The sequence below is a fragment of the Triturus cristatus genome, chromosome 6 (assembly GCF_964204655.1).
Source record: "Triturus cristatus chromosome 6, aTriCri1.1, whole genome shotgun sequence".
In the NCBI taxonomy this organism is placed as follows: Eukaryota; Metazoa; Chordata; class Amphibia; order Caudata; family Salamandridae; genus Triturus; species Triturus cristatus.
In genome coordinates this window covers 1,352,545,940-1,352,573,827 of record NC_140589.1, presented here as the reverse complement: position 1 = coordinate 1,352,573,827, position 27,888 = coordinate 1,352,545,940, and the positions used below count along the sequence as shown (strand labels likewise).

At 46.1% G+C, this 27,888-nt stretch overlaps 1 protein-coding gene across 1 annotated transcript in view; it reads right to left on the bottom strand.

Moving 5' to 3' along the window:
- PUS10 (pseudouridine synthase 10) overlaps positions 1-27,888 on the bottom strand; it is a 339,122-nt gene that overhangs the window by 177,475 nt on the left and 133,759 nt on the right. Inside the window, exon 7 of the mRNA XM_085612358.1 lies at positions 10,867-10,928. Coding sequence (XP_085468484.1) covers positions 10,867-10,928 — 62 coding nt within the window. The remainder of the gene's footprint in view (positions 1-10,866; positions 10,929-27,888) is intronic.

The window sequence follows — 27,888 nt, the reverse complement described above, 5'->3', positions numbered from 1 at the left end:
AAATAACTATATTTTGAGTAATTTACACCATTACAAGATGGCGCCTAAAGTGCTTTCGTTTCGATCTGTTTTACTTCAGATCTTAAATTGATAGACATTACATAAGAGATGCACATAGTAACTATATTTTAAGTAATTTACACTATTACAAGATGGCGCCCAAAGCGCTTTCGTTTCGATCTGTTTTACTTCAGATCTTGGATTGATAGACATTGAACTAGAGCAATCACTACATTAAAAGTCAGTTATATATGTGTGTAGATACATTTACATTTGCGAGATCATATGGTTGATTGCCTATATATTTATATATGGCTTTCTTCCTATTTAACTAACCTGTTCCAAAATGGCGCATATTTTTGCGTCCATTCTTGGTTCCGTATTTTACTCCTCTGAAGTAATTTACACCATTACAAGATGGCGCCCAAACAAATTGTACAACTTCGGTCTGACTCACTTTGGTTCCCAAATTAACACTAAATTTATAAGATTTTGTACTAGAATTAAAGTTTACAATATAAACTTGGATCAATATCTTTGCATTAGTTAGATCATATGACTGACTGCTTACAAATCTATAAAAAGGTTTTTATCCTATTCTATTTACCTGTTTCGAAATGGCGCGTATTATCGAGTCTTTTTCTTTACTTTATCAGTATTTTTTGGCGCCTAATAAAGGCATTAATTAGACTAATTGCACAATTATACTACCCAATTTACCAATTGCATTCCGTATAAATATACGGTCCAAAACAGACTTGTTCAAACTCACTAATCGAACTAGACGGCCGTACGAGACGGATGAATACTGTGACCGTAAGTGTTATTTGGACGCCTCTTCTTTTCGCTGCAATTTATTGTTGCGTTTGCTCTATGAGATTCTCTTATCATTTAAATATGTTCTAAAACATTAATCAAATTAAGACATAATTAGGAATATGTTAGTTTAAAAACTTTATTTATTTATGGGCGCTCTAACCACTTTGAAATGGCTGTCCATAACATCGCCTGCATAGACCTTGTCTTGGCTCAATGTATAAGTGTACATAGTGAAGCGGGAAGGTGTAATCCTTTTCAGATTTTTAAATAAAAATTCAGACAGATGTTTTAATAAGACTAGTAAATTGAACGACACTATATACTTGTTGTATCTTCAGATTTTAGCAAACACCATCTAGAATATGTTCGCTAAAGCATGTCCTATAGTTGCTCCCACTATCCAGAAATGGCTGTAGACAATAAACTCGTATAGACTTAGTCGCGGTAAAATGAATAGACACCTATAACGAGGCAGGAATATTTACCTGTCTCTTTGTGCTATATATATATTCTTTGCTGTGATAAACCGTACTAAATGAAGAAAACATTAATAATTATAATTCAGAGAGGAAAACAATAAAAGTTAGTTATTCTAGCCATTTCATATGTATGTACCACTTTGATTAACCTTACTCAAAAACCTGACAGAACCTCGAAATATATTCATTGAGCAATATAGGACAGTTTTCTACACATTCCTTATTTTGAATCATTAATCTCTATACCCTTCCAGGACTTACCAACTACCCTAATGGAAACATAAGATGGACGATGTCCGGATAATTCCGCTCACAAACAAACTGTGTTAATTATGTTGACCATGAATATCTGACAATAGAGATAAAAGATTACTGCTAAGGTATGTGTGTAACTAAATATGGCTCTCTAGTAAGGACTTAATTGCTCCATTGTGACTAAAGAAAATATACCGGGTTTTGTTTAAAGAAAAAAGAACAGTAAGAACTTTCTTTGGTTATTTTGCTCCTCCATCATTTCTTTCCTTATATTCGATCTCTGTATTAAGTTTGAGATGGTATATATATACTTGCTATACAGTGCTATATATTCAATCTTTGTATGCTTAAGAAGAGATATTTAAAATAAATTTAAGACGACTCTGTATATATTGTTGTATAAAATGTTTTTAATGTATGTACATATAATATTGTAAATAGTACTTTTTCTCATATATTTTTGTAGCCCTGAAGAAGTCCAAGTTTGGACGAAACGCGTTGGCGGTTACATAATGAATAAAGATGAAAAACCAACTTCAACTGAATAACGTTGCTTCTTTATATAAGCATACAATTACACTATAACTGTACTTTTTTGTGGATTGTTGAGAATCAAATACTTACAAGTGTGCAGGGCCACCTCTTGTTGTATGTTGAATTTTTATCAATTTGGTTTTGTTTTACACAGATAAATATAGGATATTTTTCTAAAACTGGTGTGGTGTCCTTTTGTAGTGTTTTCACTGTATTACTGTGTGTTATGTGCGAATGCTTTACTCACTGCCTCTGAGATAGGCCTGACTGCTCGTGCCAAGCTACCTTGGGGGTGAGAAGTGTAGCTACCTTATCCTGGCTAGGAAGAAGGGTCCCTAGCTGGACAGGGTAACAACCTGCCAACAAGAGACCTCCATTTCTAACATTTACCTTTCAGTTAACAAAGCACGGTCCAGCCTCCACTCTTTCCACCATTTGAATTGATAAACACTAAGGCAGAGGGACTCTGCTGTTTGATATTCACTGCTGAATTATGCGATTGTGGTGCCGTGGCGCTTTTGCACGATTATAGATTTGCTGCATTTGCCACATAATCCACCATCAACCGCATATTTTGCAAACAGTTCAAAAGTTATGTAAAATGCAGCAACACGTATTACAGTGAAGTGAAGGCCTTTTATAGAGGTTGACTGGTCACCTTTCTGTTGATTATTGCTATATTTGGGTGTTTAACTGGTACTAATGAGGCGCTACTAATGCCCAGACAGTGTTAACAAGTTGAAAAACAAAAAAATAATGAAGTAATACTATCACATGTGCAGCATTACGTTGCACATTTTGGCTTTTCTTACCACAAGATTTACTCAACCCTGCCACATAATTTGCCCCTATCCTGCCGCATAATTGCAGTGGATCTGTCTAGAGGGAATAGGGAGCTGGATTCAAGGTTGCAGGTAAGAGGCTCTTCTTCTATTGCCAATTGGTGCTGCTGCAGCCTGGGCTCTTCAGTGCCAGTAGATAGAGTTTGAAGAATGATCCCTGGAAAGACACGTCTGCATTTGTGAACTGCTAAGTGCACCTCTTGTTGCTGTTCTACGTGTTGTATGTAACCTTGGTGGTGAGGCCAGTGGGGAGAGTCCAAGGCTGATTCATGCACAGGTGCGAATTAGGGGAGTATTTTGGTTGCAATAACGGTCGAGCTTGATTTTGATTTAGATGGAGTCATGAGAGAAGGAATTGGTTCTGTTGATGGCAGTGGGTGTGCCTGGAGTATGCAACTCCATAGTGTAAAACCAATGCTCTGATTTGGATGTGATGTAATGGTTTCTAAACTTGGTGCTATCAGCGCCAATGTGCTTTTTAATCAGAATGGATAAATGTCCAAATGGTCGGCTCCACAGCAGCCAATTACTGACGGAGCAACATGCCACTTTCTGCCATTGGCAGTAGGTTGAGAAAGCCTTTGGAGGCAGATATTTTTGGGTTGTGTAAGCTTTTCAGCCCACGTTTTTAATGGCTGGCACACTAGATTTCGTCGAAATTACTCCCTGACATCAAAAGTTTTGGCAAAAAAGCAGGAAACAAGACTCATTTTACAACCCTCTCAGATAAAACAGAGCATTACCCCAACATACGAAACCAATGCTCTGGCTTTGACTTGGCGCAACTGTATTTCAGAAAGGGTGGCACATAGTCAATAACTTTTACTTATGGTGCTAGCATCGACGATCTCAGACCACTGTCAAAACTTGCCTGCAGATCCGTTGTGTGCGACTAGAGCTAATCTCAACCAGTGTGTTAGCATCCCTGAGACTGGAAAGACGCAATATCGTCAATATTGTCCAGCAAATCTTTAGACACAGTTCCTACAGTTCTCGTGTTTTACAAATGCTCATAAAACAGCTGTCTCTGCTGCCCCTCTGCTGTTAAATGGGATGTGGGCCCCTCGGAGCTCCTTTCTACAGCTCATGTAGATCTCAGCAGATATTTAAATACCTCTGTGCCCTGCAATCTCCCCAGAACCCATCTTTGTGTCCTACTTCTGGGTACTGCTGTAGATTCCAAGGCTGTAGTGCATGTTCACAGCATTCCCAGGTGGGGCTCCATGCCTGTTCCCAGCACTCCTTTTTAACATGAGTAGCATTCCTTTAAAACATGAGTAGTGGTGTCTTTAATGATAACTTTGTGAAGGTATACTGTATCGTCCTGCCCTAATACTAAAACTGTCTGTTGATGCAAGATCTGAAGCGGATTGCTTTTGTATTTTTCTTTTTTTACTTGATGTAATCCAGGCCTGATCAAAGAAGCAGTGGCGAGCCTTTTAGGGAATATTTTTTATTATTGAAAGATTATAGTAATCATGAGTTGCAGTACAAATAGCAGTATTGTGTGTGGGATCCAGTCTAGCCTGGACTACAGAAACCAGGATGTTATTTGTGATTTGTGATTTACTAAACAAAACAGCGTGCATTTTGATTTAAAATCATACTTATTTTAAAACAAAAAATATTTATATTACATAAAGGAATATGCTACTTACCAGTATGCATCTGTTCTTGGCATGTAGAGCTGCAGAGTTGTACACTTAGCATAGGTCGCCATCTGGTGTTGGGCCCGGATGTTTGCAGTTTGTTTTTCTTCTTGGACCGTGCTTGGAAGTCACGAGTTTGGTGACTCCTCCTTCGGTCCGTACTGCGCATGGGCTTCGGCTCCATCCTCAGATTGTTTTTCGCCAACAGGGAAATGATGGAGCGTAGTAATAACAGTGAGAAACCCATGTGTGTTGTATCTAAATAAGATGGACTGGAACGGATACAGGTAGCCGGGGAGGCGGGTGGGCGTGTACAACTCTGCAGCTCTACATGCCAAGAACAGATGCATACTGGTAAGTAGCATATTCCGTTCGAGGCATATGAGCTGCAGATTGTACACTTAGCATAGATTATATAGCAGTACCCAACCTTAGCGGCGACCACCGGTATCCGTTGCAGCTGTTTGAAAGAGTGTTTTTAGTACAGCCTGGCCCACCCTAGCTTGCTGCTGGGAATGCACATCTACACAGTAGTGTTTTGTGAATGTGTGCGGTGTAGACCATGTGGCTGCCTTGCATATGTCATCTAAGGGTATATTCCCTAGAAAAGCCATAGAAGCCCCTAACTTTCTTGTAGAGTGGGCTTTAGGGGGAACAGATAATGTTCTCTTTGCCTTCTGATAGCAAATTTGTATGCATTTTACAATCCACCTAGCTATCCCTGATTTTGAGATGGGGTTGCCTTTATGTGGTGGAGAAAAGGAAACGAACAACTGTTTGGTCTTCCTGAAGGGTTGCGTTCTTTGCATGTAATATAGCAACGCTCTTTTCACATCTAGTGTGTGTAAGGCCCTTTCCGCAACAGATTGGGGTTGCGAAAAGAAGACAGGTAATTCCACTGATTGATTGAGGTGGAAGGGGGTAATGACTTTGGGCAGGAACTTCGGATTAGTTCGAAGTATGACCTTGCTGTGATGCATTTGTATGTAAGGTTCCTGTATGGTGAACGCTTGTATTTCACCAACCCTTCTAAGGGAAGTGATAGCTACAAGGAAAGCTGTTTTCCAGGTGAGAAATTGTAGCTCACATTTGTGCATTGGTTCGAAGGGCGGACCCATTAGTCGTGTAAGGACCAAATTTAGATTCCATACAGGGGAGGGTGGTGCCCTGGGAGGAATTACTCGTTTAAGGCCTTCCATGAAGGCTTTAATAGCGGGCACTCTGAAGAGTGACAAATGCTGTCTGTTTTGTAGATAGGCAGCGATCGCTGCTAGGTGTAGGCGTATGGATGAATACGCTAGGTTACACCTGTGAAGATGGAGCAGATAGCATATGATGTGTTGTATGGATGCATCTAGAGGGTTGATTGTATTGTTACGGCAGTACATTACAAATCTTTCCCACTTTGCGGCATAGCATGCTCTAGTGGTAGGACGTCTGGCTTCCATGATGATGTTCATGCAATCAGGGGGAAGGTTAAGGTACCCGAATTCTAAGATTTCAGGAGCCAGATCGCCAGGTTGAGCTGAGCTGGGTCCGGGTGCCTGATTTCTCCATGGTTCTGGGTTAGGAGGCATGGGGAAAGGTGCAGTTTTTGATGTGGTACCACTGATAGTTGTAGTAGCGTGGTGTACCACGGCTGTCTGGCCCACGTCGGAGCTACCAGAATGAGTGTGAGGGAGTGCTGTTGTAGTTTCCTGACCACTAATGGAATTAGTGGGAGAGGTGGAAAGGCGTATGCAAATCTGCCTGACCAGTTCATCCATATCGCATTGCCCTTGGACAATGGGTGTGGGTATCTGGCGGCGAAGCTTGGGCATTTTTTGTTTTCGTGGGTGGCGAAGAGGTCTATTTGAGGATGCCCCCACTGTTGGAAGAATGGGTGAAGAACTTGTGGATGCAGTTCCCATTCGTGTAGTTGTTGAGTCTGTCTGCTGAGCAGATCTGCTATGGTGTTTTGTACGCCTGGAACATGTTGTGCCAGGAGAAAAATGTTTTGGGGAATTGCCCATCTCCATATGCTCTGGGCTAAGCGGGAGAGCTGGGGAGAGTGTGTCCCCCCCTGTTTCTGTATATAATACATCGCAGTCATGTTGTCTGTGCGAATGAGGACTGCTTTGCCTGAAATCTGCTTTTGGAAAGATTTTAGGGCTAGAAAGATCGCCAAAAGCTCCAGATGGTTGATGTGGAGCGTTTTTTGCTGTGGCGTCCATAGACCTTGCATTGTGAGGTGTAAGAGGTGCGCTCCCCAGCCGGAGAGCGATGCGTCCGCTGTTAGAGTCACTTGGGGAACCGGGTCCAGGAACGGCCGTCCCTTGGAAAGGTTTGTGGTGTTCCACCACTGCAGAGAGTGATGTGTGCGGCCGTCCACCAACACCAGATCCGTTAGCTGACCCTGGGCCTGGTTCCACTGTTGTGCTAGGCACTCCTGAAGTGGACGCATGTGGAGTCTTGCATGGGGCACTATGAAGATGCAAGACGCCATCATCCCTATGAGCTTCATAAACGCTCTTGCTGGTAGAGAGTGTTGAGGAAGGAATATTTTGCGTAAGGCTAGAATGCCTGTGATTCTGGCTGGGTTTGGATAGGCAATACCTTTTGAGGTGTCTATGGTGGCCCCGAGATATTGCTTTGTGTGAGATGGTATGAGGTGGGACTTTTGGTAGTTCACCGTGAAGCCTAGCTGATGAAGCAGTTGGATGGTGCTGTTTGTATGTTGCACGCATTGGTGGTAGGACGCGGCTTTTATGAGCCAGTCGTCTAAGTAAGGGAAGACGTGAACATGTTGACGTCTGAGGTGTGCTGCTACTACTGCTAGGCATTTGGTAAACACCCGTGGTGCAGTGGTGACCCCGAAGGGGAGAACCTTGAATTGGTAATGTTGCCCGTCCACCACGAACCTGAGGTATTTTCTGTGAGAGGGGTGTATTGGAATGTGAAAGTACGCGTCTTTCAGATCCAGTGTTGTGAGAAAGTCTCCCTGGCAGAGGAGTGGGAGGACTTGTTGTAAGGTGACCATGTGAAAGTGGTCTGAATGTATGTAGGCATTTAGAGGCCGGAGATCCAGAATGGGTCTGAGGGTCTCGTCTTTCTTTGGGATTAAGAAATATAGGGAGTAGACCCCTAGATTTCGTTGATTGTCGGGTACCTGCTCTATGGCGTGTTTCTGGAGGAGCGAGAGTACCTCTTGTTTGAGCAGTGTGGAATGCTCTTGGGACATTGGACGGTGCCTTGGTGGGATATTGGGTGGGGTAGATGTTAGCTCGAGGCAGTACCCTGACCGAATGATTTGGGTCACCCATTTGTCCGATGTTATGGACTCCCATACGTGGATAAAATCTTGTAGTCTGCCCCCGACCGGAGTGGAATGGTCTGGGGGGAGGGAAGGGGAGTCATTGTGCGGGTGGGGTGGCAGAACGGGTATTGTTGGTTTTGCCCCTGCCCTTATTGTTGTTGCCTCTGTAGCCACCTCTTTGGTTGCCCTTTGAAAAGGTATTTTGAGGAGGGGATTTGTAGGAGGTAGAGGCATTATCAGTGGAGGAGCCTCTACCTGTGCCACGAAAGGACGAGCGTCGAAAGGAACGCTTAGAGGCTTGGGTCTGGAGCGCTCCCATAGACTTCGCTGTGTCTGTATCTTTCTTCATTTTTTCGAGCGCTTCGTCTACCTTTGGGCCAAAGAGTGTTTGCTGGTCAAAGGTGTGATTAAGTATTGATGTCTGGACCTCAGGCTTGAACCCTGATATCCTGAGCCAGGCATGGCGGCGAAGCAGGACACTGGTGTTTATGGCTCTAGAAGCAGTGTCTGCTGCATCGAGGGCACACTTAATGGAGGTGTTTGTGATTAGTTTGCCCTCCTGTATCGAGTCATGAGCTTGGCGTTTGTATTTCTCTGGAAGGTGCTGCATAAGAGCCTCTAATTCATCATAGTGTGCTCTATCATATCGCGCAAGCAGAGCTTGTGTATTTGCAATGCGCCACATGTTTGCAGCCTGGTAGGCGGTGCGTTTACCAGACGCGTCCAGAAGTTTAGATTCCTTGTCTGGTGGTGGGGCATCTCCTGAGGATTGGGAGTTAGCCCGCTTTCTAGCTGTGGAGACAACTAGGGAATCTAGAGGAGCAGGGCCCTTGATGTATGCAGGGTCTGTGGGTGCCGCCTTGTACTTCTTCTCTATTCTAGGGTTTAGTACTCTGGCTCTGACAGGGTCTTTGAATACTTCTGTAGCGTGCTTGGTGACACCCTTAAGCATGGGTAAAATAGCAGTGGAACGATCTTGTAAATCAAATGTATCCAGTAGGAAGTCTTCTTCCACTGGTTCCGTGTGCATGTCCACCCCATGGTAGTGTGCTGCTCTCTGCACTAAATGGTGAAACCCTAAAGAGTCCTCTGGAGGAGACGGCCTTGATGGGTATAGGTCGTCTTGAGGTACATTGGGTACATCAGGGTTATTATAATCCTCCCATGGATCTGGGGTCCCTGGTGGGGTGGGATCCATTGGGGCGTCCCCTGGGTCATTGTCCGGGTCCCCGTCATCCGGATCTGGGGATGGGGCCGGATCGTAGTGAGGTAAAGGTGGAGGGGGTGGTGGTGGGAGGGGGGGTGGCAGTGGGGAGGGTACTCTAAGGGGAGAAGTGGCTGAGTCCCTCTTTTTGGGTGGAGGAGGAGGAGCCGGAGCCTCAAGGCGACGCTTCTTAGTAATCACAGTCAAAAGGCCAGTCTTTGGATCTCTGGACAAAGTCTTTTGTAAAGGGTCTGGTGTAAACAGAGCCAATGGCGCCGAGTCGTCTGTCGGCACCGGCGATTTCGGAACCGGAGGTTTCGATGTTCTGTGTCCGCCTTGCTTTTTGGAGGTCTCCGTGTGTTTCGGCGTGGAATGCTGTTTCGGCGCCGGAGCGTCGGTGCCGACCGATTTCTGTTTGTGTTTGGTCGGCGCCGAGTGTCCAGGTTTCGGCACCGGTGGTTTCGGAGTCGAGCTGGATTTTGCAGGCTTCGGTGCCGAGTGGTGTTTATCGGCACCGGGCGTCGGCTGGCTCGATCCCGAGCTGCCGTGAGACTTTGAGTGCTTCGACACCGGGCCCGAAGGTGGGGTGATCGAGGCTTTGGTTTTGGTTTTGCCCAGGCCGGCAGGCGAGGGAGTAACCGGAGTCTCTTTGGTTTTCGGTGCGGGACTGGGAGGGGGCATTGTACTCACGGCCCGCTGTCCTGGTGTTACGTCCTCCAGGTCGGAGTCGTCGGCCTCGGAAGCGCTGACGATGTCTTCTCCCAGTTCGGTGTGTGTCTGCCCCGAAGCTTCGGCGTCGTCTCCGAAGATGTCCGGTGGAACTGTCGAGGATGAGTGCGCCATGGTGCGTCGAGCCCTTCGATCTCGGATCGTTTTCTTCGATCGAAAAGACTTGCAGGCGGGGCAGTCTCGAGCCTCGTGTTCCGGAGAGAGGCAAAGGTTACACACCTGATGGAGGTCGGTGTGGGGAAATTTAGACCCACATTCTGGGCACTTTTTAAACGGAGTCCTTTCCATCGGCCGGGACCGGAGTCGCGGAGGGCCCGAAGGCCGGTGTCGATGTACGGGATGGAAAAAGTGCCGCTTCGAGAGATGAAGATGATGAAGGAACTCGAAGAATCGAGGATTTTCCGTCGAGGCTGGAACCGTAGAAGTTCGAAGCCGGAGCACGAAGTATCACATCCGAGCCCGATGGCGGAAAAAAACAATCTGAGGATGGAGCCGAAGCCCATGCGCAGTACGGACCGAAGGAGGAGTCACCAAACTCGTGACTTCCAAGCACGGTCCAAGAAGAAAAACAAACTGCAAACATCCGGGCCCAACACCAGATGGCGACCTATGCTAAGTGTACAATCTGCAGCTCATATGCCTCGAACACATGTTTAAGAATTTTAAACATGTCAGAATGACAATATTTACCCAGAATCACACTGTTTGGGTTAAGTGCAGAACCGAGGCCTACAAATTCCATGATCAACAGCTTAGCCACTAGATCACACCTCCCTTTTACAATGTGTTAAAGTAGTAGGATGAGTAATGATCAGCTGATGGAATACAACAGCAAATATATTTCAAACAAACATGGCGTCAGACATTAAGATAATTAAATCATGACAAAATAAACCATGCATGTGTTTAATACATCTCCATTAGGCATGAATTAATTCAGTTTCTCCTTAGAAAATCAACAGAAGAGAAAAGCACAAACAAGGCTACTGTGAACTACATTTTTCTATAACAGAGCAGCACTGTTATCTCAAAACCATCTCTTGTTACCAGAAGTACTTACAGGAAGTGGCAGTCTCCATCTGTTTCTGGGTGAGCAAAGACCACGCTTACTTCAAACTCACTCTGGAATATTAAATTAATAATCACACATTACTAAATGCAATGGTTAGTGTTTTCTGAGAGTACAACTGTCAGGTTGTAACATCAACATCATTGATTCAATAAGCAAAGCTTCAAAGCCTCCATCTCATCTTCTAGAGAGACTTGTTGCTCATTGAGAGGTAGTTGGTAAACACAAACTGCTGTTGATGACATCACTCGCTGTTATTCCCGCTCAGGAAGCTTTGAACAACAATGATACACACAAATAGCCAGCAGCCATTATGGCACCGTCGTATGCTTTAACCCCTTCAGTGCCACGCCCTTTCCCCCTCCTGTGCCGGGCGTTTCCTTAGTGGGCGGGTTTCATGACGAGATAGTCTCGTCATGGGCACAGCGCGACCGTGCTCCATGACGAGACTATCTTGTCATGGGCACAGAAGAGGTTAAGAAAGATTCAATAAAATAATGGAAGATTGCTCTGTTCAAACAGAAAGCAGTCAGGTGTTTCTTTTGAGTTGCTCAAAGTAATCTTATGACAAACAATTATTACCATGTGCAAATGTTCTTTGTAACATAAGTCAGATGATAGAAATATGAAGATAGATATTCAGCTGCAGAAACAAATACAATACAAAGCAAAACTAAGTTATATCATAGGGAGCAGCGTTGATTGTGGGAGGGGGAGGTGGGCTCAGAGTTCCATGTGAATATATTCGAACTGGCTTCTATGAAATGACCTCTACCACCAGCTCCAAAGTACAGCAAATCTGACCACCACACAACAAAAGTAACCATCAAATGTTTAAGGTGAAATCAATAGGTTGATCAGTTTACACAGTGTGAGGAAGGCGGCTGGGGCTATCAAAGACTCCAAAATTAGACCGGTCCGTCCAATACAACACCTAACTGATGAAGAACTTCAGACATTCTAGGAAGGGGGGATACACAGGGGTGCGATGATCAATGCATCATTTAGACTACGTTTATGTATGGCAATAGATGGGTAGGAGGAGGGGGATTTGAAGGCTGGGTGCATTTTCTTAGTATTATAGTTTTGAATTTTCTTTCTGTTTATATTATCATTGTACTATGTAGGCTGCGTAGGCCATGTTGGAAACCTCAATTTAAAAAACTAATAAAATATGTATAAAAAAAAGATTTAAGGGGAGCGCTAGAGGGCGCACGGCAAAATGGCCGCACATTTGTGAGGCTCTGCCAAACCGAGCTGCCATCCGCCAAATATCTGCTGCATACATCGGCCTGCATGCCCGTTCGAGGACAGAGGGGCCTTCCCCTGGCTTGGGGGGGGGGGGGGGACGAGAGTAGTCAGGTTGGACTTTTCACTCACGCTTGCCTCTGGCTTCACGCTCATTGCTCATGGTCTACTGCTTCAGTGCGGTTATTCAATCATTATGGGGATGACTGATAAATCCCAGCCGTGTCTTACCTTCGAGTACCGTAGGGTTCCAAAGACTCCGCAACAAGCCGCCTCTGATGCGGAGGCCGACGCCCGCGCGGAAGGCCCCCCCACGCTAGAAACCACACTGCTAGCTATGCAACGCACCTTGCAGTCTATCGAGGGCACGATGGCTGCCGTAAACCATCGACTAGACCACATGCCATCTCAGCTTGAGAAACAAAATGTGCGCATGGGGGAGGTGGAACAATGAGTATCGACGACTGAAGATGGTCTGAGTACAGTCGCAGACAAAACCCGGAATATGGAAAAGGTCTTGGCCCTTATTCAAGCAAAAAACGAGGAATTGGAGTCGCGCTCCCAGCGCAACAATCTCCGTATTACAGGCTTACCGGAGTCGACCAATGTGGGCAGAATGGAGGCCTATATAGAGCGTCTTATCTTGGATATCTTCGGCACAGAGCACCTATCCAGCGTGTTCATAGTGGAGCGTGCCCACCACTCTTTGGCTGTGAGACCGATCCCAGGTGCCCCCCCTCGCCCTAGAATTGCCAGAGTCTTAAACTACAGGGATCGGGACACCATACTGCGTCTGGCACGAGAGAAAGGTACTATTGTTCATCAGGGCAACTCATTGGCCTTCTTCCCTGATTTTACAGTGGCCGTTCAGGCGGCTAGGCGAGAATTTGGCAATGTGAAGCAGTTTTTGCGCAATGAGGGGGTACCGTACGCCATGCTGTATCCGGCTCGGCTCCGTATAGGCACTGCTGAGAATAATAAGATCTTCTCTTCTCCGAAGGCCGCAATGGAGCATGCTAAGCACCTGAAGCGACAGAAGAGGGATTCTGCAGCTGTGCCCGAGTACGGGGAGCAGTGAACACTGTGCCAACTAGTTGGAGCTTACGGACTCATTTGTTTTTTCAGTGCCTGCATGGGCTGCAATATTTTTTTCATGCCCAGCTGGCTCTCAGCTTCTGGTCTATTTCTGTCTATGGTGCTTGTCCCCTGCCAGGTTGTACCCACTGCCTTCACTGTCCTTTGCCTGGCTCGACATACTATTTGCTCTCATCCAGTGTTTATCGCTCTGCGGATGTCAACTGGTAGCGCGAACCCTGTATACTGCTTTTGCTCTCTGTTATGATGCACATTTCTGAGTCCTATATGATGTCACCTCTGCCCTGGGATGTGTCGCCTGGGTCCTCGAGGGTGCTACCTCTGAGTGGGGTTTGCATCATGCTGGTTGCATGCATTGCTAAAATACTGTTTTTTGAGCTCCGTTGACTCCTACTTGTAGGAGGCACGCGCCTCTGCGCTTCCCACAACTGGGTGTACCCCACTTCTGTTTTACGATTATGGGTGTTTGGGGGGAGGGTTGTGTTGGGTTTCTGGGATGGCTTTGGCATGTTGGGGTAGCTGAAGTGGGTGGGGTGGGGTCACTGCGGGACAGCCGGAATGTAACAAATGTACACTGTCGGACGAATATCGAGACTGTTGGTATCACTTCTTGTTAGCCACTAGGCTAGGAGGTTGCATATGGACCATTCTTACAAGATGACTAGTGTGATCAAGTTCCTTACTTGGAATGTTCGGGGCCTTAACACACCAAAAAAGATCAGGTCAGTGTTTGCATGTCTGGACCGTATGGGAGTGCAAGTAGCCCATCTCCAGGAAACTCACCTTGTTGTAGGGATTCTGCGTATGCACAGAACTATGCGCAGGAAATCAGAACCTTAGAGAATTGTGGTGTACCAGAAACTCCCCTCAGAACTAAGAACCCCTTATCCGACTAGCTTAGTGTCACATTCGTTATCCGAGATTTAGCTCGGCGGTCCCAATGTATAGACAACCCAGAACAAGCGACTTAGTTATTCTCAGGAATGGTGGGAACCCGAAATACCCGTTTGCACATATATATCAGTCCACAACAGAATAACTAAGACACAGTAAGAAGCAGGCATCTCGATGTAACTGCGTGTCAGGAAGTCAATGGCTGCTTTCTCTATATCCCATAACCCAAGGACTCCTTGCGCCGCACCCAAGGCCATAAACCCGACTCCAGAACAGTCAAACTCATGTACCACTAAGGGATACATCAGTTGATCAAAATCCAGGTCCGGTGACACCAAGTTTGACAGACACATATTCAGAGCCCATTGGAACGGACATTCGAGGCAGTGAAAGACAGGCTGTACACAAGTGAAAAACGGGAATCTGAAGGATAATCCATAAGCGACGCTCAAGGTAGCCAGTGGTAAAGTCCCATAGGCTTCCCACATTCGGCTACGCAGATGGAACATGTTGAAGCCGTGGTCGAGAAGCGCAAGTCGTGCAGCCATAGCGTAGTGCGCAGACCAACAGCAGTATGCCAGCAATTAATGCGAGTATCAGAGGAAACCCTCCGAAAACCCCAGAAAAAATAGAATGAAAAATAGCTGGTATTATACCAAAAATAGACTGGAAAGACGTCACAAGGCCAGAGCCTACAATTTTAAAAAAGTGCACCAGACCAGTCGTAGAAGAAGCATTGAAGATAGTGTGTATTAGTGTGCCAAAATGTAGGGGGAGGTCAGTATTCAAAAGCGCTTGAACTTCCGTGCGAGTGTTCGCAACTTGAAGGAGAAATGTTTCTCGTGACGAAGTCAATGCTACCTCCTTTTGAGACAAAAGAGCCCTTATTCTGCTCATCCTATTGAACTCTGCTTTCAAGGTTGGAATCGTCGGCCAGATGGATATATCAAGCCGGCCTTGCGGGGGTGGGAAAAGCACGTTATTACAGCAAACTACTCTTCGTGAAACTGAAACAATATAAGGAATTCCAGCTAACATCCCACAGCAAGCCTCACTATTTAAAAGCAGATAACTACCATTAGCAAGCAACGTAAATGATGGCGTTATAACTTGTACAGGAATGCCCTTCAACACGCAAGCTAAATTAGGGGCATTCATGTTACATGATCCATGTAATTGGATATGTCTACACACTACCGAATGATCAGGAGCAGTCGTACACTCCTCACCCTTCAAATAAACTTCTTTGCCGTCTCTCTCACATCGATATGTAAATGGGAGAGACCAGACCTCATGCAAAAACGCAGAACCAAGTTTTTCAAATCTGCCTAATGCATAATGTTTCATGCAAGAACTAAACTTATACATAGAAATCGGTAAAGTTACCATTCCATGTACGAGCCAAACTTTATAATCCGACTCAGCAACAGAAAAAGGCAAAGGTTCTAACTTTTCTATACGTAATAGGGAATATGTAGCATCTTTCATGGACATGAATTGTTGTTTTGCTGACAGATTAAATGGGCGGAATAAAGACGAAACATTCATGTAATCCCATGGTACTTTCCCCGCCTTTAACGTCTGCAAAGTCCAAGCAAATTGCATAATCGATCGTAATTGATTTTGACCATGATACAACACAGACACATCGTCCTGGACAATATCTACAACAGATGAAACAATGTTATCCAATGTATATATTCTTGAAGATAAGGTATTAATACTATTATCTATTACTGCCAAAACTTTTTCCATATTGGCTTGGTCAATAGCACGGAGCCTGGAGGCAGCCTCAATTTGTGACAACTTCCAAACCTCGTTGTAAACAGCATACACCCATCTTTTGGATCTTCCTAATGCGGGACCCTTAACAAAATCATTCAAATCAATGTTGTCATGCAAACGTGACAAGTGAAGTTTAACAGAATCTAATGTGGAATGTTGCAACCATGTCTGACATAATTTACCAACCGAGTAGGTAGTGACAGTATGTGATGACAGAAAACGTGGGTCTACTCTATCCTGTATGTACCCAGGATTTACTCCCAAAAATCTACGTTGACAGGTGTCCGAATTTTTCTGCCATATCAACCAACCAGTAGGGTCTAATGCACTAATATTGAAGGTGGAATTGGAAATAAAAGACTGCAACATAGTAAGGGACAGATCTGTGTGATTCTCCCAACCAGGATAAGCTCCCAGATCCGGGATCGAGGGGGAATTTAAGTTTTTAGAGATAGCCAATCCAAAACAGGTTGTCTGGAAAACAGTAGAATTTAAAAACAGCATGTGGTTAGGGATCAGGCAGGCACGATGTAAAGCTTCTGTACCCTGCACCTGCCAAGATTTAGTACCCCAAACTGATTTGAGATCAATAGCCTGTTTCCAAACGTCATACCCACCAATTGCCAAATCATCCATGAAGGATTTAGAAAACAACAATTTAGTGTGGGTCAAACGCACCTTTGAAACAGGGTCATTATTAAGCTTAAAATAAAAAGAAGCATTATTAGTTACACTAAAATCTGAAAAATATGAAAACTTTGCGATCAATGTTTTTGAACTTCCAATCTTTGGGGCCGGGCAATGTTCCCACTGTGTAAAGTTAACCAAACTACGAAATGAGTTTGCCCTATGGAGAAAATGTGTGCCATAATGTTGATAACAAAATTGCTCTGCATAGTTCTCATTATTCAAATACAAATCCTCAGCATCAAAAGCGGCATAGTATTTTAAATCAGAAAACAGTGTCTCTATAGTTTTAACATCCCAATCATCAGATCGAATGTCTTGCTTTACCACATCACCCATAGAGACACGATATACAGACGGCATATTAATCACTTCCGTGGGGCCATGAATTTGAAATTTAACAGCATCCCATGCTATTCCATCACGGACAGGCCAGGCGGTGATATTAACAAAGGTCTGGTCCCTCTTCATGATGTGCGATGATGAATGTGGGGCCAAAGTTCCATTAATTAATCCAATCGTAGAACGTTCATGCAGGTAGTGTCCATTTATCAATCTAAAAAACACCACCACAAAACCAATGGACATGAACAAAAAAATGCAAATGAGCACCAACCAGATGTAAATCCAGGGGGGAACCAAAAATTGTCTCTTGAACCAGGCAAAAAATTTAGAAAATTTGGAAGGGGCAGTGGAAGTCAATGATTCAGTTCCAAAGGAAGAATTAGACTGGACAATGTCAGTTGAATGCAAAAGGGGCAATGGGACATCAGTAGGATATGAATATTCAGCATCATCAGGTAAAGCACTATCCGCAGGTGAAACAGCAGAATCAGAAAGTACTTGCATTTCAATGGCAACCTCAGGTACTACGTCAGATGGTCGCACCACAACAGCACTGCGCATCATTGAAGGGCAAGAAACTGAAGGTGTCAGACTATGAAGTATCGGCCACCCTGTGTAGCTTGACATTGTCAACCGAAATGTACCTGTTGTCTCTGTGACCAGGAAGGGGAGGCAAAACAATTGTGCGGGTACCCTCAACTCCAAGCACCGGCACTGGTGCACGATAAGAGGGTCCAAACTCCTTCTTCTTCTCCACCTTCTCACGGACCAGATCACCAACTCGGGGTAGCCAGCCGACTACCGGAATCTGCAGTCCAGCCTCGGTCGCAGAAGACACGTGCTCTTTTGCTAGAGTATCTCTTGTTTCTTGAAGATTCTGTAAAACAGTACAGTGGTCATCTAAGTCAAAAGGCGCGGCCGCCATGTCGAGACCCTCTAGGTCAGGGACAAATATTCGAACTCCGAAGAGCATCATGTACGGGGTCCTCCCACCCAGAGACCTTCTAGGGAGATTATTAAGTGCACGTTGGACGTCATACAAATGGGATAGCCAGTTTTTGCCAGTACCTAACACCCGGGCCGTCAATGATTGCTTTAGGTCACGGTTCATTCGTTCCACAACACTATTGCCCTCAGGCCGATATGGAGACGAAAATTTGACTTGTACCCCCAAACTTTTCATGGCTTCTTTGTAAGCCTTAGAGGCAAACGCAGGGCCCTGATCAGAGTGAAGGGTGCCACATGCAAAACTCCCTATAAAGACACGCAATGCTTTGATGACAGTCCTGGCGTCAGCACTCCTTTGTGGCCACACCCAAAGAAAACGTGTGCACGAATCTACTGCAACCAAGATATACTTGTACGCAGTGTCTGAGGAAAAAGGACCGCAGTGATCTAAATAAACACACGCAAGTGGTTGATTAGATATATGCAGCTGCGTTTGTGGTGGACGTGCCACCGTTGATGGCTTAATTTGTTGGCAAATTCCACAATTTAGGACATAAGTCCGTGTATGTTTGTACAAACCGTACCACCAATAACGCTGTTGCAACAGTGACACAGTTGCGGACACTCCGGCGTGCGCTGACGCAACACCCTCATGCGCAGCTTGAACCAAAGCAGGTCTGCAGTCCGAATTGGGAATAACCCTATCCCCAACTTCATTAATCCTCACTAACGGGACGTTATCAGGACTTAAGTGATAATGGTATCGAGAAGGGAAACCTCTAGGGAAGTTTGTCCCAGTCTCTGTTGCAGCAATAGCTGCCAAGATGTCATCATCGATCTTAGTTTTGGATCTTGTAACTGCTGCTACTAAGTATGTTGCCACTGCTGTTTTAGCTGCCTCGTCAGCCAAACTGTTACCGACAGCATGGACACCAACTCGTTGGTGACCAAGAGTGTGAATAACACTCACAAGGGGTAGACTGCCTTTTAGTTCAGCCACCCTAGCCCAAAGCGTTTTATGCTTTACTGTGCTACCTTTTGAATCACGAAAACCATTCGTGATCCAAAACATCAGATTGTCGTTGTAAGATTGTACACAATAGTAAGAATCACTCACTATAAGAGTTGTGACTTTATAATCAGCAAACTCCAGTGCAAGCACCAGAGCTCTAAGCTCCGCCAATTGTGCGGTACAATCACCCAAAGTCTGCGTATGCACCGCATCCTGGACGAATTCTCCATTCACGAAAGTACCAACCACAATTGCGCAAGCCGCTGAATAAGCGTGCCTTGATCCAGTTGCGGGTTGCGCAGACCCGTCAGTGTAAATGACACAATGGAAGTCCTCCAACGGGCGCAATGTAAGTGGAGCCGGATGAACTAATTCATACTCCAAACTCTCCTGAGTCTGAAGTCCTGCGTCAAAAATGTATTCGACATCAGGTGAGGCTAAGGAGGTCGCCCATTGTATCCACCGTGGATGCAAAGCTTTAGAATTCGGCACACTTGCTTTAGTGACTGCCTCTAGGGCAGGAAATGGTGTTACCACCATCATGCGTTTCCCCTGTGATAGCGCCCGTTCTTTCAGGATTGCCATCTGAACTGCTGTCAAAACCTTTTCGACAGTGGAGAAACACATTTCAGCCGAAGTATATAAATGAGACTTGTAAGCAATGGGGACTGTATCGCCTTCATTGTAAGTTAAGTACGTGAACCCCTCAGCACCCGGCACAATTCTAATGACCAGGTTTTTGTGGTTATCACGAGTTTGTAAATATATCGCAGTAAGAAGGTCAGACTGCAAAGAGTGTAATGCAGCTGAATGTTCTGGCAGCCAGCAAGATTTGGTAAAAGTAGGTTGTACCAAGGCATATAGTGTCTTGATACGCTGGGCATATTCAGGAATGTAGGTACGACCGAAATTCAGAAAGCCCAGCAATGATTGAAGTTGTTTCAGTGTCGTAGGGATACGAAGGCGTGCGCATTTCTCAAGGAACTGCGGAGCCAAGCCTCGGCCCTCATTGTTGAGTTCGTACCCCAAGAATAAAACTGTGTACTCGGCAATGTGGGACTTCTTAAAGTTAAACTTGTAACCAAAGTCCGCAAACATACAAATTATGTTGTCCACGCGAGCAAGGTGAGGAAGCAACTCGTCATCTGTTAAGTAGATGTCATCAACGTACGAGTATGCCTCCGGGTCTACCATCTCTAAGAGAGAGACCACACGGGCAGCAAAAACTCCCGGACTATTTTTATAGCCCATTGGAAGCCTTTTGAATACTTTTTGTTTACCACCCGAAGTAAAAGCGGTCCACTCATAACTATGAGGGGATATGTTATGGCAATAAAAACCATTGGACAAGTCAAGTGTGGTTTTGAACCTTTTTCTCACAAGACTATCAACGAGAGCCGAACTATGGGTATTTTGCACAGCACAATTCCGGCAGTGCGAGTTTAAGTGCCGGTAATCCAAAACTAGGCTGTACGATCCGTCAGGCTTCGTTACAGTGAATAAAGGATTATTCATGGATGACACACACGTTTCAATTACACCCTGATATTCCAATTGTTCAAGGATAGCCGCGACGTGAGACCTAGCCTCACGTCGCATAGGGTATTGGGGTTGTGGCTGGGGGTCGGACCGCAATGGAAAATCGTGGAGGGTAGAACTTTTATCCCACCCCACCTGATTACGATACAACGCAGGTGCAAGCACCCGCGCCCACTCCTCGGCTAACTTCTCAGACTCCTCCTTGGGCACCACGTGTCCAAAAGAAGGAAGAATAACTTCTTCCCCCCTTGGAGCGTTTAGAACGAAAGCCGGGGGCCAATCTTTTTCCGCCAAAAGTATATCATAGGTGGTAGTTAGATTATCCCAAAATACCGCGTTAATTTTGCGTTGTATGTCACCCTCAATATTGAGTACTACGTCAAATAATCTCTCAGGGGGGGCTACGCGAGTATCAGCAGTTTCTACTGTTACATAGATTTTAGTTGCTGTCGCCTCCAGAAATGGACGCAGTGCTCCCCGCACTACTGTAACTTCCGCCGCGCTGTCTAGCAGCGTCAAAGCCCACTTCATGTTCAGAAGCTGTGTCCGCACCATCTGAGGCATACTTCGCTGAGATAGCAGCAACTTTCTTTTTCTGAAACGGAGGACGCGGACGTGCAGAATCCTCCTGCTTGCTTTTTACGTCCGCTTGTCTGGGTTGCTCACGTCCTTGAGCACTCCGGCCTCTCCCACGGTCTCCTCCACCAAAGTGTGAAGCCGCTGTTTCCTGTGAAGAACGAGGAGAGCGCTGGTCAGGAACCTGAAACCTTTCAGGTGATTTAATACGAGAACGATCACGCAAATCATAAGTGCGTTCAACATATGCCTGAACCGGAGAAGCTGGACGAGTCTCCTGTTTCTGTTGCTGTTTATCTTGTTTTTTGGCTCGCCAATTTTGTTTTGGAAAGTTAGGTTTATCGTCTTTTCTAGACGAACTCACTTTAGTGTGCTGTACTACATCAGGAATTTTGATGACAGGTTTCACGCCTAGGGCGCTACGTCCAACCATCCTGTAGGCCTTCGCAATAACCTTTGCAAACTCCCTCGGCTTATCTTCATCCGCAATAAGTGCCATCATGTTTCCCACTTGAAACTGCATGGCATCTCCCTTGAGATTTCCCATGATCATGGAACATACTACATCGAAGCTGTCGATAAGCCGCATTCCCAATTCAATAGCTGCTTCCGCACCATGGTCCTCCTGGACTTTCTTGATAACGGAAGGTAGTACCGACATAGACGTAGTACCGAAGCACTTCGAATAGGTCGCGGCAAAGACCTTGCCCCAATTGTCACAATCGACAATGTCAGGGACCAGTTCTTTCGGCAAAGTAATAGTGAGTATCCTGTGTTTATCCACAGGACTAGTGTTAGGAAACACGGCTTCTAGTTGATCGAATTTTTCTGCAAGCCAATAAGGATATTCATCCTTATTCTGGGGGCGCTTGCCAACAACCGCATTTACCATTACAGGACTGATCACAACTGCATGATGGTGATCAGCCCCGTGTCCCGCAACTGCAGGTGCCCCCACCTGTACAGTGCGCGACACATACTGCACTAACGCCCTATGGACCGTAATCAGGGTCGTGTGTAGTATACGTAAGCTATCCACTCCTACCGTCAGGTAGCGTGGATGAGGTGTATGTCCGGCCAGCACCGGCCAAGTAGCTCCTTCAATAGACAAAGGACCCAGTCTCGCCGGGGTGACCGTGTGGGGGAGGGCGCCATTAAACCAAATAGTGTGCTGCCAGGTTGAGATTGGAATTTCCAGAGCCACATATGGCGTATACCGTAGAGGCACCGGTGTTGCAGTGTATTTGTGGAATGTTTTATCGACATCTTCCACAGCCTCAAAGGTAACCCAAGAGTAAAACAACTCATAAGGGTATGTAGCACTTGCACTTACGACAAATACCACTGCCATCCCGTCATCAGGCACCCCATACGTCCTCAAATGAGCACGCAGAGACACCCTACTATGAGCGGGAATTTCTATCGCCATAATGACTTAAAAAAATCACAACGAGATCTTTAGTAGCACTTGGGCTTATATTAGTTTAACCTTTTTTATTATCAAGCTTGAAAGAACCTATAGCCTAAAACCTAGGTAGGTTAAGCCGTCACTCCCGTTATCCGGAAACCAGAGTGAGGGCGTTGTGGACCAACATAAAACACTACTAAGGCATCTCAGATATTAAGACCAAACGTTAGGTGCGCCATGTTGTAGGGATTCTGCGTATGCACAGAACTATGCGCAGGAAATCAGAACCTTAGAGAATTGTGGTGTACCAGAAACTCCCCTCAGAACTAAGAACCCCTTATCCGACTAGCTTAGTGTCACATTCGTTATCCGAGATTTAGCTCGGCGGTCCCAATGTATAGACAACCCAGAACAAGCGACTTAATTATTCTCAGGAATGGTGGGAACCCGAAATACCCGTTTGCACATATATATCAGTCCACAACAGAATAACTAAGACACAGTAAAGTTTAAAGAATTTATTCATAAACCTCGAGTCCTGTTATAAAGTACTTTGGCTAACATAAGTAGACAAATGGTTAAGATCATTACCATTAACATTGTTACAATACCATAGAATACAAAAGGAGCGATCATATTAATAATGACAGTGGAAAATAACCACCCTCCTTTCTCTAGCAACTAATAAAATATTATTAGACTATTAGAAGGTCTCATAGGCTTGCATAGGGGACCCCATACCGTATAGATCAGCTCAGGTGTGTCACATCACAGGATCAGCTCAGTGTTCTCTGCAACAGCTCTTCTATCGAATGCTCTAACAATATGCTGCGCTGTGATATTAAAGCACAAGACTTTCTGGTATTTGCAGCTACGTGCATGTTGTGACTAAACAGTGGTACGATCACCCTGAACACAATCAGCCGGCACCGTTTAGTGTCCTAGAACAGTTCTTTACTCGATGTACAGACCAAGGGCACTAGCAACTGTTAAGGATGTATAAATAACATTCCCTTGAGACAAGAGCGACTCTGCATTTCTCAAATTAATAACATGTAACAACAGTGTCGGGTGCAAAGTCAGCAAAAGCAACAAGATGGCTTTCTAACAGCTAACGCGATTAAGCTAACTTAGCACTGTAAATAGGGAGTGGCCTTAATCCACGTGACAACCTTACTGCTGAATCTGCTAGCAGACTGGGCGCTCGCTGGGTGGGACTACGGGTCTCCTCTTGTTTCTCCACCTACTCTAGAGGGGTCATGGTTCTAGTGAAAAAAGGGGTGCCCTTTACTGAGATCAGGACTGAAGTGGATGATGAAGGCCGGGTCACGATGGTGCATGGTCGATTGGCTGGAGAGAGTGTGCTGATTGTGAATGTATATGGTCCAAATATAGACGACCCCTCGTTCTACTCGGATGTGTGGCGCCGGATTTCGCTCTTTCCTCCGGCACAGATTATATGGGGAGGGGATTTTAATTTATGTTTAGACACCACCATGGACCGCCTTGGCGGCAGTGAGGCTAGACACAAACGCGCTGCGGAAGTTCTACTGGGGCTTCTGGACACTGGCCATCTGTATGACGTATGGCGAACTTGTCATCGTGTGGACCATCAGAGCACTTTCGTTTCTTCGGTGCATGGCTCGTCGTCCCGTATAGACTTCTGGCTGGTCTCAAAGTCTGTTTGCGCCTGGACGGTGGTGGTGTCGCATGAGGTCCGCACTCTTTTGGACCATTCTCCGGTGCTTTTGACGTTACAGATGCCTACGTACCGGACTCCTCCGTTTGCCTGGCGGCTGCAGCCCTCAGAACTCACGGACTCTGTTTTTAAACAGCAGATAGCAGAGGCCATAAAACATTTCTTTAGGGAAAATGAGGGGACGGTGGACAGCACGGGGACGCTCTGGGAAGCGATTAAAGTGACTGTGCGGGGGGCTTGCATCGGCGCCCAGTCGGGGGTTCTGCGCGACATCCGTCGGCGAATTAAGAGATTGGCATCTGATATCTCCAAATTGGAGCGGGAATATGACTCTGACCCATCCCCTGCAAAACTGGCCACCATACGGGAACTGGTCACGGAGCATAACCAGACTGTTGACCAGGAGTTTCTGCATTGTTCTCGGCGTCGAATAGCACGATATTATGGCCGATCGCTGATGCAGAAATTGTCGGAGCCGAGATACCAGGAGCAAATAACAGAACTTATTGACGAAACCGGGGAGGTTCACCACTCGACTGCTGAGCTCTGCGACGTAATGCTGCAATTTTATACCCGCCTCCATGCTGCCAAGGCGACCCAGTCGCCGGGGGAGATCCACGAGTACCTTGATGATGTGGCGCTCGAGTGGCTCTCTGAAAGACAGCGGGAGTATCTTGTGCAGCCCTTCGATGAAGAGGACGTATGAAACGCTATTATGTCACTGCCGACCTGTAAGGCTGCGGGTCCGGACGGGCTGCCCAGTGAATTTTATAAGGCATATGTGGCAGACCTCGCCCGCGGCTTTTGGAGGTTTATGTGGAAGCCTACGAGAATGGCAGCTGCCCCCTTCACTCCGGGAGGCCCTACTGGTCACACTCCTAAAGCCGGATAAGCCATCAAATCAGTGTGGGTCATACCGACCGCTATCTATGATTAACATAGACGCAAAGGTCCTAGCAAAAATTATTGCCACTAGAATGCAACCTTTGATTCCCCTGTTGGTGCTGCCGGACCAATCGGGATTCGTCATGGAGCGCTCCACCACTGATAATTTGCGCACACTATTCTCCACCTTGCACTACTTTGAGCCCGACTTTCAGGCGGTGGCCGTACTACTCGATGCGGCTAAGGCCTTCGATTCTTTACAATGGCCATTTATGTTTACTGTGCTGGAAAGGCTGGCCTTCCCCCCCTTTCTTCCTGCAGTGGCTCTGGGTGCTGTACAGAGAGCCTGTCGCCAGGGTGCGTGTTAATGGGTGGGTGTCCTCACTGTTTCCTATTGGAGGGAGCACGAGGCAGGGCTGCCCGCTGTCGCCTATGCTTTTTGCCTTAGCACTGGAGCCCCTCGCCTGCAAACTACGGCAGCGGCACGCTGAAGCTGCACTGTGGTTTCGACAACGGCCCTTGATTGTCTCTCTCTACGCAGATGACATGCTGTTATATGTCAGAGAGCCCGAGATCCACCTCTCTGCACTACTCCGTGAATATGTCCAATTTGAGCGCTTCTCTGGCATGGGGATCAATTGGTCTAAATCGGTGGTGTTTCCCCTAACCGCGTTCACCAAAGAGGTGGAGTTGGATTTTCCACTGACATGGACCACTGACCCGGTGAAGTATCTGGGCGTCTGGGTGCATAGAGATCCTGACATTGTGATCTCTGAAAACTACGGCCGCACGGTGTCCCGTATCACTGAGCAGGTTGCAAGATGGACTCACCTGCCCCTCTCCTTGGCGGATAGGATTGCGGTGATAAAAATTGTGTTTTTGCCTAAATTGCTGTAATTCTTCATTAACATCCCTATCAAGCGGACCATTGCGTTTTTCCTCACCCTCCAGTCTGTGTTGCTCACGTTTGTGCGGGGAGGCAGGAAGCCAAGGTGTCGATGGAACTTGTTGGTGCAGCCATTCGAACGAGGAGGCTTTGAGGCTCCTGATCTTCGCATTTACTATTTGTACGCCCAAGCGCAGTTCGAGCATTACTGGCATTTCCCTCCACGGTATCAGCCGCATGTGGCTATAGAGGCGGACGCAGTGCTACCTGTGCCGCTGCAGGCGATGACACTTGCGGGGGTGTCGGTCTGGCTATCCGCGGACCGAGATCAACCCTACGTAGTCTACGGCGTGGGCCTGGCGAATTCTTACGACAAAAGCACAGCTCTCCTATTTGTACGCACCATTATTGCCGTTACTCTCCCACCCCGATGTCTCGGCGGCTCTGGAGGCGTCTGCCCTGCGAGAATTGGCTGCGGCTGACATACACAGGCTGGGTGATTTAAATGTGAAGGGTAGATTTAAAACGTTAAAGGAGGCGTAGAGTGGCTCTGAGCGGGGCTTTATGTTTAACTTCAAATATGTTCTGGTTCGTCAGGTTATCCGCGCGGCGTATTTGGGTTACCCCGCTGAACCCATCACTTTGAGAGCCCTGCAGGTGCTGCTGACGGGAGCGAGCCGAAAGAAATTAGTTACTCGACTTTATAATGCCTCTCTGCGCGAACGAGATCTCGGGGTACACCCCTTCCTGGTTGCGTTGGCAGACGGCGCTGGATGCTCCTATCGCGCCGGAGGTCTGGACTGCGTGTTGCCAGCTCATTGGCCGTCTTACGGCCAATTGTAATCTCCGAATTATACACTTTAAGTTCCTGCACCAGGTATATTATTACCCTTTGCAGCTATATACATATGGTCTAAAGGAAGCCTCCAATTGTGTGAGATGTGGAGCAGAGGGTGCGGACTTTCTCCATGTTGCCTGGATGTGTGGGAGTGTATTTGCTTTCTGGACGGCAGTGGTGGCCATTCTGTCTGATGTTGTGCTGGAGCCTGTGGATTGCTCTCCAGTGATTTGCTTGCTGGGGTATGTCAAGTGTTTTAAGCCCTGCAATAGGAGAATTGTTGCTGTTACCACTTTGTTTGCCAAAAGGGCGGTAGCGCAATGCTGGGGAGCAAAAACGTCACCAACTGTGAAGAAGTGGCTCCGGAACCTGGTGTTCTGTAAAACTCAGCTCCAGACTTATGAGGAGGAACTACCGGAATCCTCTCGTCCAAAAGACTTTTGGGCCCTCTTGACGGAGTATCTGATGTCCCATCCTGACATATTGGTTCAAACAGATACATATTGTCAGCCCCTCAGTAGACTCCCATAGTTACCTTAAAATGGGTGTGGGTCCTTGGCTAATAGTTACACAGCTATGAAGTATGGGCTTCGCCTAAAACCGATTCTTTCTTCGGTTATATTATCAAATGCAGCTTTGCTGTCCACAGTTTACAGTCTTTATGCTGCTGTTCTGCTTGGATGGGGGGGGGTTGTGGGATTTTTATGTTTCCTTTGCCTTCAATGACCCTGTATCGTTGAATGTCTGCCTTATTTGAAAATTCAATAAATACATTTAAAAAAAAAAAAAAAAATACAGATTTAGGAATGTTAAATCTTCTTCCTACACAATCAAGTCTCATAAGCTTCCCCCTTTATCGTAAAAGGGGATACAAACGTCTGGTATCTCGGGAAGGGATATCATCAATGGAATTAGAGCTTTATTTTAGGAATGTGAGGATGTAGAGTGGAACTTAGGAGAAGAAGCCTTCAAGACACAGAGGGTCTGAGCCGTTGTTTGAAACGTTGGTGGAAACAGAATCTTAAGAGGTGAATAAACCTATTCAGTTATAATAACTTTAAAAATGAAATGTTAGACAGATGTTTTCCTGCGATTGAATCCGATTTAAATTAGACAGACTCAAGGTTCCCTTACTAAAGGCATTTTTCCTGACAAAAGGGAATTCAGT